The sequence below is a fragment of the Taeniopygia guttata genome, chromosome 15 (assembly GCF_048771995.1).
Source record: "Taeniopygia guttata chromosome 15, bTaeGut7.mat, whole genome shotgun sequence".
Lineage (NCBI taxonomy): Eukaryota > Metazoa > Chordata > Aves > Passeriformes > Estrildidae > Taeniopygia > Taeniopygia guttata.
In genome coordinates, this window is record NC_133040.1 from 9884074 (window position 1) to 9896972 (window position 12899).

General features: G+C 43.3%; 1 protein-coding gene across 3 annotated transcripts; it reads right to left on the reverse strand.

The window, feature by feature from the left end:
- Positions 1 to 74: 74 nt before the first annotated feature.
- On the reverse strand, positions 75 to 12893 carry USP30 (ubiquitin specific peptidase 30). Of its 3 annotated transcripts, none has more exons than XM_030285905.4 (13): positions 12745 to 12869; positions 12291 to 12433; positions 11031 to 11216; positions 9786 to 9889; positions 9096 to 9194; positions 8361 to 8403; positions 8013 to 8107; positions 7312 to 7371; positions 6144 to 6230; positions 5601 to 5681; positions 4626 to 4845; positions 3907 to 4030; positions 75 to 3084 (listed from the first exon to the last, which is right to left on the reverse strand). In XM_030285905.4, the coding sequence occupies exons 2-13, from the start codon at positions 12388 to 12390 to the stop codon at positions 2847 to 2849; spliced, it is 1437 nt and encodes a 478-aa protein (XP_030141765.4). In that variant the 5' UTR covers positions 12391 to 12433; positions 12745 to 12869; the 3' UTR covers positions 75 to 2846. The 3 variants fall into 3 exon arrangements, with proteins under 3 accessions (XP_030141765.4, XP_072792442.1, XP_072792443.1); XM_072936341.1 differs by having other exon boundaries at positions 2330 to 3084; positions 12291 to 12400; positions 12745 to 12893; XM_072936342.1 differs by having other exon boundaries at positions 2330 to 3084; positions 12291 to 12463; positions 12745 to 12827.
- Between the last annotated feature and the right edge of the window lie 6 nt (positions 12894 to 12899).

A 12899-nucleotide genomic window follows, 5' to 3' on the forward strand; every position in this document is an offset into this window, starting at 1 on the left:
AGTGCTTGGACTGGAACAGATATTTTTAAATTAACACACAAAATAAGACAAGAATAATCCAAAACACAGAAATGTCATCTTGGAGCTCTTAATTCTTTACAATTTATTAACATCTTCTCCACCACGGCAGCTTGGGAGGGACGACTACCAACGTTTGAGCCTTGTGGCTGCATAGAGCCCTCCCAGAAGGGAGGTTTGGCTGGAAAACAGATCCCAGGGACCTCCAGAGGGGAGGTTTGGCTGGAAAAAACTGAGTTCTGTCACCTCTGGAAAGACAGATCCCAGTGACCTGCAAAGGGAGGCTTGGCTGGCAAACACAGAGCCCTGGGAGCAGAGGGGAGGGTTGGTTCCCAAACACCTGCACAAATTCCAGTGATCCCCAAAGGTGTGGCTGGCTGGAAAACAGATCCCAGTGAGCTCCAGAGGGGAGGATGAGCTCCCAAAGCCCTGCACAGATCCCCAGCTCACAGGGGGCTGGGAGGATCTGGCAGAGCTCAGGGCCAGGACTGAGGTGCTGGGCTTTGCTCCCTTCCTCACCTGAGGGTTAAGCCAAGCCCATTTATTCCTCTCCACCAAGCAAAGCCAGAAAAAAGGCTCAACCCCCACCTTGATAGCCCTTGAGGGAGATCCAGAGTCAATCCACAGCCCAGGGAAACAGCTCTTGGCAAGAGGAAACCTGCTGGTCCCAGCTGCTGATTTCAGATTTCAGCCCATAGTGTGCGTGTCCTCTGCCTCTCCCTCCAGCACCACTAAGCCAAGGGGCTGCTCAGCTGAACCCCCAAATCCAGGAAAAACCCCCAAGCAGAGCATTGAGCCTGCAGAATGCAGGACAGCCACTGCTGGCACTGGAAATGGTTTCAGTTCTGAGGTGCAGGGGCAGATCTGCTGGAGGGAGATGTTGGGGTGGTGGTTTTAGATGGTTCCCAGTAGGGAGGGCTGGCTCCTTCTCCCTTCAGTGGCTAGAGCAAATTTTTGGCATTTTGCATCCTTCAAGGCTCTTTTGTTTATTTTCTTGGTTTTCTGTAAATTAAAACAAGTTAAAACCAAGCTACTGCTCGTGCAGCACAGCCAGGAACCAGGTCCCAGTCCAGCAGTGGATTTATCAATATTTATGTACTATGAGCATTACCTGGGACAGGAATTGTGCTCCAGACTCTGGAATGATGAGTTATGTAAATAATTTTGCATATCCACCCATTTTACCACTCCTGCTTTGGCTGGTTTGGAGCCTCTCCTGAGGAAGTGTGAACACCCCCAAGCTTTGGGCAGCACTATGAATTCATGAGGTACAAAGTTGCCCTAAAAAAAACTTATTTAAGACGTTGTTATTTGAAAACTTCACACTGAAAAAAAAGCTTGTCTGATGAGGCATTTTTCTCCTCCAAGCTTACAAGGACAGAAAAGAGCTAAAAACAACCTACATATTTTATTCCTGGTTATTTAAAAGCAGGTTTTTAAGGGAAGATTTTTACTGCTTCTCCCTCTGTGCCTTGGGATTTTTTTTTTTTTTTTTTTGCACATTAAACAATCCAGAGCAGCACAATTCCCCTTATTTCTATTTACAGGGCAGCCTGGAGCTGATGCAGGATTCCTAGATTTCTTCATGAGACCAGTAAGTGCCCACCAGTCCTGGCCCTGTTGTTTTTATTCTGTTTAACAAGGCCAGGGGCTGCTCTACAGCTGAGCTGCAAGCCAGGAGCGTGGATCCCAATGCTGGGAATAGCAGATTCCAGCAATAAAATGGGAAGGGCAAGTCTAGAACAGTTACAGCAGCTTGGAAATCACAGCATTAAAAGTTGTAGTTGATGCTACAAAACAACTGGATTCAACAGTGCTGAAGGAAATGACAACACTGAGCACTAGCAAACACTTCCATGTGCTGATTCCAGCTAGATTCCAAAGGTATGGAGCAATAAATTAAGGTTTTAGCTCTTAATAGATACAAAATTATCTCCTGGATAAAGCAATTTAAATCAGGAGCAGGACTTTATAATATAAAGAAGTAAAGTAGGAGGAAAATCGCGTGAGCAGGGAAATCTTTTGGAAGGGGGCAGTTTGTGGAGATGCCTTGACTTGATGGGTCAGGAGAAATGGGATGGCAGGAGTTCATCCCGTGGGTGTGAGGCATTCCCAGGACGCAGTGGGCATGCAGAGGGCTGGGCCGGTGGCAATGCAGCTGTTCAGGGAAGCTCAAGGCACTTTGTGTCTTAAATCATTGCCAACAGCAGCTTCCCATCGCCCCCTGCCAGGGCTCCCTGCTGGGAAATGCTAGGAACAGACTGACAGAGGCTGCTCAACACACACTTGGGGCTGGACTTGGGAACAGCTCTGGGAATTTTGGTACAAAACACAATTCCCAGCCATTGCCACAGGGAAGGGAACCTGGAGGGGCTGGTGCAAAGGGAGAGGTGCCAGGGGATGGATTGGGACAGGGAGGGGCTCTTCAACAGCAGCTGGACCTCAACCCTTTCCAGGACTCTCCCTTGGGAAGTGGAACGTGTGGGATAAAGCATCTCCCTGGGAAAAGTGCAGTGGCTGGACACAGAACAGAGCCTTGGGACAAGGCAGAAAAACACTTCTCAACACACACCCGGGGCTGCACGGTGCTGAACAGCAGGATTTGGGTACAAACCACAACTCCCAGCTGCTCCCACCACAGGGAAGGGAGCCTGGAGAGGGGGAGCGTTGCATAACAGAGAGGCTCCATCCAAGGGCTGGGACAATCCCGAGGCTGGGATGACCGAGAGGGCTGGGACGGTCCCAGGGGCTGGGATGACCCCGAGGGCTGGGATGACCACGAGGGCTGGGATGACCATGAGGGCTGGGGCCACCCCAGCACCGCTGGCTCAGCTCTGGGCCGGGCTCTGGGGCTGGGCCCGGCCGTGCACGCGCTCGTAGAACAGCAGGTAGGCGCTGGCAGCCAGCACCTCGTGCAGGCTGGCCCTGCGCACCGACTCGTCCGAGATCCAGAGCCACTGGCTGCCGCGGGCGCCCGGCGCGCGCCGGAAGGTGACGAAGTGTCCCGAGTGCATGTCCCCGTGGTGCACCACCACGGCCATCAGGCGGTACAGGTACAGCGGGGCCCTGCGGGGACACGGGTCAGCCTGGCCACACACACACACACCCCACTGCAGCCACAGCTCCTGATGGGGCAAGGGCCTCCTGCTTGAGCAGCTGCCCAGTCCCTGCCCATGGAATGGGACTCCAAGTTCCCTTCCAACCCAAACTGATTTTTCCTGCTGCTCCATCCCTGGAAGTACTCAAGGACAGGTTGGATGGGGTTTGGAACAACCTGGGATAGTGGAATGTGTCCCTGCCCATGGCATCTCCAACTCTCCTTTCAACCCAAACCACTCTGGGATTATGGGATTCAATCCTCCTGCTCCATCCCTGGAAGTACTCAAGGATAGGCTGGATGGGGTTTGGAGCAACCTGGGATAGTGGAAGGTGTCCCTGTCCATGGGAAGGGACTGCACTGGATGGTCCCTAAGTTCCCTACCAGCCAAATCCGTTCTGGAATTCTATGGAAAAGGATTATCAGCAGAAGCCCCCAAGGGTGATTTATCAAGTGGAATCATGGCAGGTGCAACTGAAATCAAAAATGTCTGAGGAAAAAAAAAAATCTATGGATTTCTTACAACCTTTTGAAAATTAAGGAAAAGAAGGGCTAGAGGAAACAAACAGCAGTGAGATGATGGCTGTTCATGAACCAGAGGAAGGAGACTTTGAGTTTTGTTTGTAACTTGCTCTACTCCCTTTCCCAGGACTAAAAGTCACCCAAGAGAGAAGCACAGGAGCTGGGACAGAGATCACATTGTGTGACTGGGCAGCCTCAGGACAAGGACAGAAGAAAGAGAGACAATTTGAAGTACAGAAATGGAGAGAGGGTACAAATTTCTAACTTACCTACACTCAGGGAATGCAGTAAGTGGGAAAGTTCCTGGGGACATCAAAAATGAGGGAGAGGAGGAGGAGGAAGAGGAGGCACCATTCATGAAGAGAGGTTTGGTACCAGCTGGTTGTTCTGCATCTGCCAGAGGAAGGAAAAATTCAGGAATTTAACTTGAATGCTGTTGTGAAGAACAGAATCCCTGCTCCTCATTATGGAATATGAAGGTATTTTATTGATTTTCATATCCAAAGGCAATGGATAATTTATTCAAATTCATTCTACATGACAAATATGGAAATTGACATGTGTCCAAAATCTCAACTAAAGGAACATTGAGCTGCCTAAGGACAGACCTCCTACAGCTGGATTTTCCAACTGTTTTTGAAGAATCCACCATTCCCTCTCTGCTTGTCCTGAAGCCTTGGAAGACATCCCTAACAAGAAAAACCCTGGGATATCCCAAATTCAACACTCCTTTAGACATATTTTTTTTTAAATACATATATTTAGTAGGATCACAATTAATTTTCCAAACTGAACTTGGGTTCAGTTTTGGGAATGGTATTTTTTCATTTTTTCAAATTTGAACTTGGATTCAAATTTGGGAATGGCAAAGGGAGTTCTGTCCTGTTTGCAAAGCCCCACATCAAGATGCTGCTCATGACTTCATCCTGCAGAAAACTTTTGATCCCCTGCAGAAAGAGCTGAACCATTTTATTGGCAAAGGAGGTACCTGAAGGTTTCCCTGCTCTCCCATCCTTCATTCCAGGGGTTGTCTCCTCAGAGTTTTTCTGGCTGAGCTGCTCCTGGCAGGATTTGGGACCAGGAACCCGATATTTGTAGATGTCCATGACCAGGAACTCGTTGAACTGGACGTGCTCATGTCTCTTCAGAGGAGTGCCTTGGTTGGACCAGCTCAGCCTTTGCAGGTGGATGCACAAACACTGGGGCAGCTTCAGGAAAGGAAAAATCCATATTTTCCATGGAAAGAAACAGGTGGGAAGCCCAGGGAATAAGGAAATGTATTCTCTTTATCTCTGTATAAACTCAGTGGCAACCGTGTCCTTAAAATGTGACAATAATTTTTGTGAGATTCCTGATATCTCCTAATCCCAAAAAATCAATGGCTTTGCACGGGGGAAAACAAAAAACATTAAGTGTTATAAAGAGCTGAAATTCAAAATCATTGCTGCAGCAAGAAGTACATCATCACTATTATTATTATTATTATTAGCACCTGAGGCTCCTAGTTACACTCCAGTGCCCTGTTGGCCTCTGCATGACAGGATTACAGAGCAAAAAAAAAATTAGTTTTCTCATACAAATCACACCTGATGTTTACTCACCACCTATATTCAGAATATTTTAATTTCTCTGAATTAAGAAATTGCTAAAGATGCTACAAACCCTATAAATATAAATCTATTTGCTCACTGAAGAATTAATGTAAAATCTAAGAAATGACACTAAGCCAAACTCACATTTAAGTGTTCTGCTAAATAACAGGAGAATATTCACATCCTGTAAGTGTTTAGTGTTTGATTTTTTGCTCAGTTGAAGCCTCAATGCCCACAAATATTTGCCAGGCGAGTTTACTTTGAAAAGTAAAACATTTGTGGTCTAATAGCAAGAAATGGACACAACCAGCTCAAAGACAGAAATTACTGTGACAGGATTTAGAAGATTTGAAGGGTTTTTTTTGCCTCACCTTTCCTAGCTTTAATTGCTTAACAAATGTTGTTCTCTGGTTTTCTATGCTCTGTCCATTCAGAATTCCTTCTGCCTGGATCTGGAATGAAAAGGGAAAGAAAAAATGAAGGCACCTGCAGACAGGAGCAAGTAATTGTCTGGTTTATGCTCAGTGCATTAATCATACCTAGGAATGCTCTTCAGAATTCCTAAAGGGTCAAAATTCTAAACCAAAATCAAGATAAAACGAGCATTTGGAGAACTCAATTCACTCAGAACTGCACTCATTTGCCTCTTCTGTTGATTTTTAAACAATACCAGAGCAAAAAAATTACCCCTGGTGATGCCTGGCAACTACACAATTAAATATTTGTAGATTTTTTTAACAGTAGTAGTAAGTAAAGCCCCAAATATTCTGTGAGGTAATAACTGCTTGTTAAAGATCTGAAATCCCAGAGGCTTTCCCCAAGTCCTGAAGAAAAAAGAGATGGAAAGTGAAGCCAGGATTGTGTCAGCAGGCTCAAAACTGAGCAGGGAGGTGACAAGAATCAAAGGGACCTACTTTGGTGCAGTTGTCACACACAACATCCTTCACAGACTCTGAGGAGATGAAGTGATGGAGGCAATGGTCCAGTGTCATGGGACGACCCTGAGTGCCAAGAAAAGCCAGAATTATTTACAGGAATTTTAGGGCGCATTCCACTGGATTTTGGAGAAGGATTTTTAATAATCCCTTCCACAGAAAAACTACAGAACTGCTGATTTATGTCATGAAAGAACTGACTAAATGGCTCTGGGTGAACATGGAACTGTGGGGACTCTCCTTTAGCCTGGATTAAGCATGGAAAACTTTGCAGCCTTTTGATAACAGCAGCAGTAATTCCCTGTGTGAGCCCTTCAGTGGGGTTTTAAACCACAGATTCCTGTCCTGTTCCTATTTATCTCTCATTCCAGGTCACTTTATGCTCTCTGGCCCTCGCCATAGGAGAAATAGAGTTTTTAATGGAATGCAGGCCTCCTTGCTGCCCTTCCTCATATCCTGCCCTGCCAAGGATTAGATAAAACAAAACACAAAGAGCAGAAGATGTGTCCAAATCCCAATCCTGGCTGTCCAGGAGGGCACTCTGCAAAACAGGAATCACAATTTCCGTAAATTGTGGAAAGAAATCAATACCAGACATGAAGTAACAAATTCTTACAATCCAACAATATCCTGCAGATGCTGCCCTAAAAATCCACATCTTTTGTCATTTGAAGTTGTTCAGAGCCATAAGGAAATTGAAACAATTCCCATTTGAAATCACCCCTTGGAAAAGCCTGGATGGGGTAAGGTGTGAGCTGCCAGTTCACAGGATGGGAAGCAGCCCTTGGGGGTATGACCTGGGCTCTTCAAATTCCACAGAAAAGACCAAATCCTCCAGGATTATATATATATAATAATATAATATATAAAATATATAATATACTATAATAATATAATATATAATATAATATAAAAGATATACTATAGATAATAAAGACCAGGAGAAACAGAAAGTTCTGGTGGCATCACCAAGTTCTGCTTGTTGGGCTCATCAGAACCTGGCACCACCCATTAGGGAGAAGGTCCTGCAGCAGCACAGGATTTAAAAAGAGCAGGAAAATCAAGTCCTGAAGTAGCTCTGAATGTCCTGTGCCCCTGAGGAAGGCCTGGGAAGGGCAGGATGGATCAGGAGCAGCGGGATACGTACCCACACAGCTGCTGGAATGCTCAGGGAGAGGCTGTCGAAGGTGTCAAACCTCACAGGGCTCTGCAAGAGAACATTTCAGAGCCAGCATTTATATCAGTGATGCCTTCAGTTTGAATTCCAACCCAAACTCTCCTAAGTTGAGCCTGTGCCCTGTGCTGTCCATAATTCCCTGGTGGAACAGGATCCAAACCCCTCAGTTTCCCAGTTGTGCCAGGGAGCATCAGGAATGTTCCACTTGGCCTCCCCCTGCTCATTCCAATTTGTTTGCAAGGTTTTGGGAAATAAAATGCAAATGTTCTCTGGGTTTGGGCTATAAATGAGGTTTATTTTCTGTATTTTTTCCCATTGTCCAGGTTATCTTCATCTCCTTACTTGGGATAACTGGACTTTAAGTGGCTTTGCAAAATGTGCTGAATGAGCAGCAAGTCCTAAACTCACACAGGTGAGTGGATTTTCAGGTAATATTATTAATTAATTAATTGTTAATTCAATAATGGAATAAAACATCCATTATTCTGGCTGATGAGGCAGCTGTTACCCCTACAAGGTGCATCACATGGATTTTTTTTTAGTCTATTTTGGGATAAATCCTTGTTCATGCCCAAGGGATGATGGTTCCAGGAAGCACTCTGAGTGTTGGAAATCCCTTCTCACATGACACAGATATTAATAACAATATAAAATATTATCTATTTCCATACCTGGTGCTCACAGTGTTTGCAGACCATGTTGCTGGTCAGCCTTCCATGGAAAGGGTGCTGAGTTTTCCAGTGGTTGGACATAGGGGGAAGAGATCCTGCAAGACAAAAATCGTCCTTGGATTTTCCATCTATCCACTTTCATCACTCCAATCCCACACTTTTGCCCTGCAGTTACGAAATTAATGCCTCCAAAGCACATTTTTGTCTCAGTGATTAATAATCAATGGAGATTTATTTGTAATTTTGATTTCTATTTCAGTTCAGTACAAACATCAATTAATATTATCCCTTTAATAAACAAAACTACCCTATGAATATTCAGGATATCCAGAAGGGATAAAATCCTACCTCTTGTCCTGCAGCTTATTTGCTTTTGGATTATTTCTGGTTGCTACAGAGGGAGATAAAAACATTTCATTAACCCCACCTCAGCAACATAGAAAAGCTTTAGAAATTTAATACGTGAAGTATTAAATGTGATCCTGTTTCATCCCTAGTTGGCTTTTCTTGCTAATTAGAAAAATTGTGGCTCTTTATATTTGTAAGAACAAAAAAGCCTGATACGAAACAAATTTATAATTGACAATTGCTTGTAAAAGGAATCATTAATCTGCAGGACTCTCTGCCTCAGAACATTAAAATAGGAGATTTTGTCTTTTTTTGTTCTATATTTTAGGCAAAACCAGGTATTTTCCATCTGCATCACGTTTATCAGCAAGCTGGAGGATAAGATCAGTTTTACCTCCATAAAACTCTTCCAGAAATGCCCTTTTTGCAGTTTTCATCCCTTTTTTCAGGTGGGAGCTACAGATCAGAGTAAAATCTTGGAGGGACTAACTTAAATCCCTACATCCCATGGATTTAGGGACACAAAAACCCTCAGGAAAGCAGGAACAATGGAAATTCCAAGACATTTTCTTCCGAAAACCTGAGAATTCTTTACATTTGACTTATTGATGAGTCCCTATCAAAGGATTGAAGAACACTTTTGGGAAGAGAATCAAAATATCCGAAATGTACACTTTCTACTCAGGGATCTGGGCAGATTGCAGGAATTTCTGATAAGGAAATAAGTGGGATCACCTCCAGGGATTGCACATCAAACAAATGGGTCACACGGGGCTGCCGATCCCGTTCGTCCTCCAGGGAAGAGGTCAGGACATGGAACAGCTCATGGGCATCCTGGAAATGCAGTCAGAAACAAAAGAGATATAAAAAAACCACCCCAGGAGGGCTGGAATTCCACAGGAAATTAAGGGAAAATTACAGCTCAGAGCCTGGATTTATAGTTATAGTTATATTTCAGCAAATATAAAAGATATAATATAGATAATATAATATACAATATTACATACAAATATATCATATGTAAGTACATACTAAATATAAATAATGAAAATTAAGTATCTAAATAACAATATTAAATATATATTTATATATGTATTTATACATATGATATGTATTTATGTATTTATATATAATACATACAATGTTTTATAGTAATTGTATATGACTATTATATATCATTATATATAATAATCTATATAATTGTTAGAATAATAATAAAAAAACTAGTAAAATAATAATATTATTGTTATTATTATTATATTTGTGTTTATATTGCATCTATTTTGTCATCCCCAAAAGCTTCCTAGCAGCACAAGGTACTCAAGCCATTCTGAACCACATAAACTCACAAAAAAACATAAATCCCTTGGGAGGAAAAAATATCCCCAAATGAATCCCCAAATTTTCCCAAATTCCTGCACTCACCTGCTCCTCAAAGGAGGAGATCTGCCACCTGTTCATCCTCAGCACCTCCAGCAGGCAGCTGGCATCCAGGACATCGTCCTCTGTCACCTCCTGGCAGGACAAAGCTGCAGAAGAGAATGCAGGAGTGTCAGGAGGAGCCAAAATTTGGTTAAAAAATCAGTGTTTTATGGGCTTACAGCACCACCAGCCTCACACCACTTCCACAGGAATGTCCCAAGGAAGAACTTTCCTTTACAAACAACTCTGTGAGGGAAGCCAGGGGGACACTTCAGGGTGTCCAAGATGGATTTAGCCCAAAAATTAATCACCTTGAGCTTAAAATCTTTAATATCTTATATTTTATAATATATAATATACATATTTTCTATATAATATATATAATTATACAGATAATATAGATTATATATTATTATATATAATAATATTGTATATAATATATATAATATTATACATAATAGATATATTCTATACAAGATATATTTTTTCTAATAATATATATTTTTTCTATTTTATATAACATTATATAAATTCATTTATATAGTTTATTAATTTATTTGTTCTATGAATTTATTATACAAAACAATATTATTAATGTTATAAGAATATTTATATAATATTTATCTTATAATACTATTTTGTATTTTATATATTATAGAAAATCATTTATATAGTTTATTACTTTTTCTTCATAAAATGTAATATACTAATATATTAAATACAGAAAATATATTTATTTGCAATGATAAATTTAATATAGGAAATAAAGTGATATAATTTATTACATAAATGTATTATATAAAATCATATTGTTTGCTTTATATTTATATAAAATTTTATATTTTATCATTTATAATAGTATTTTATTGTCAAATATAATTTTTTTAATTTTTCGGATTTAATTTTTAAGATCTGAAACCTTGCAAAGTGACGTTAAATAGACACAGGTTTTTGGGAAAATAGTACGCTTGGGGAAAAAATAAAAGCTTAAGTTATTTGCTAATAATTTTTTTTATAGAATTGTAGATTTCTTGAATTCTATGGAAAGAAGTGAAAGCTGGTTGAGCTTTGGCCAAATCATTTCAATTAACCCGAAAATCAGAGAGAGAAATAAAATAGGAAATACAAACCCCCCCACCACGAGCTCCTTTCTTTGGGAAAAGAGCCTAAAAATAACAATTCTTTTTAAGTTAATTTTAATTTAATTTAATTTTCTCCTTGGTTTGCAAGAGGAGAACGTCTGGGTACCTCTGAGGAGCTGCAGCAGAGTCACGGAGAGGTGCTGCTGGTGCTCCTGGGCCTTCTCCTGCTCTGTCCTGTACTGGGCTGTGAACTCCTCCAGCCACCTGATGAAGGAGGGGCAGGAGGACAAGCCCTGGAGCAGGGAATTCATGAAACACGTGTTGCCCAGGTTCAGGAGGCCTGGCACCAGCCCTGCAAAGAGAATTGCAACAGTTTCCACCACAAAATCCAGCGCAAACATCCCTGGTTTTCAATAGGAATGCTGTGTCATGAATGAAAAATGGATTTAAGTGGAGTTCTGCGTTCAGTTTATGCTGTTTCAGTTGATTTTTGGGTGTTCACAGAACCTCCAGAATGGTTTGGGAGGGATCTTGGTGATCATCCAACCCCACCCGCTGTGGGCAGGTGTGAAAAACACCAATTACTTGTTTTTTAAAGTCTTAAAAGTTTATTAGTAACAAAACAGTTATTAAAAAATAGTAATAAAATTAGAGAAAAATAGTAATAAAATTAGAGTAATAAAAATGTGGACAATGAGGATTAGGACACTACAAGGCAATAAAAAGCAAAGAATTTTGGACATCTGGATGTTTTTGGGCACTGAGCTGCCAAAAACGTGCCTTGGGAACAAAGGAATAACCCTTAAAAGCAACAGCCTGTTGCATATCCATGTATCTCATACGTGTTGCATAAATTCCTTGCAAATTAATAATTTTTATTGTTTTTGTCAACTTCTTCCCCCTAATCCTGGTGGCTCCATAAAGGCAGAGAGAAGGTGGTAAAATGTTTGTATTTTCTGATAAGGAAGCTGTAACTCTTTAGATTTCTTGTTATCTCTGTGTGAAAAGTTTCTTAATTATCTTATCCCTTTTCCTGAGCTAGTAAAAAATATCTTACATCGCCGAGTTTCTATTTTAACACTACGTTGTAACCTAAAACGATATTTAACACGCTACTTAAAAAGGATTAATACAGCATTACAAAATAACCCTCAGTAACACATATAGTATGGAATTATTTGCGAAGAGCATTAAAATATTAATTTTTCACAGCAGGGGAACTTCTGCAAGGTTCCAAACCCTGTCCAACCCATCCTTGGGCACTTCCAGGGATGCAGAGACAACCCTGGAGAACTGTGCTAGGGGAAAATTCCTCCCTAAAATCCCAGCCAGCTGTGCCGCTGGCAGCTGTCAGAGCGGGATAAAAGCGGGATAAAAGCCGTGCCGGGGCCGTTCCCGGTGCTGGCAGCCCCAGCCCCTCCGGTACCTCTCCGCCGCCGCTTCCTGCCGCTGATGGGGCCCCACAGGACGTAAATGCCGGCCGCCAGCGCCGCCGCCGCGCCCCCCAGCACCCCCCAGCTCCGCATGGCTCGGTGCCTGCCACGGGAAAAGCGGGAAGAGCGTCAGGAGCTGCGGGGGAAAACCAGCCGGGATCAGGAGCTGCGGGGGAAAACCAGCCGGGATCAGGAGCTGCGGGAAGCCGCAGCCTCCCCCGGCGAAATGGAGCAGGAAAAGGCGCAGGGAAGAAGGGAGGAAAGGAAGGAAGGGGGGAAAAGGGGATGAAGAAGGTGAGGGAAGAAAGGCTCGCCCTGACCAACCGGAGCCCCCCCCCACCTCTCGCCAGCCCTCCCCTCAGACCCGGCGCGCTCCCGGCTCCTGCCGAGCCTCTTCCCGCTCCACCCCGGCCCCTCTCCGGTCACTGCCACCCCCTCCCCTCGGACCTGGCCCCCTCCCCGGCCCGCAGCAGCCGCCGCACCGGCCCGGCCGCCAGCATGGCCGGGCGGAGCCGGGGCCGGGCAGCGGCGGGGCCGGAAGTGGCGCGGCGGTTATGGCGGAGACCGGGGGCGGCACCGGGGGCGGGGTAACGGGGCTGTGC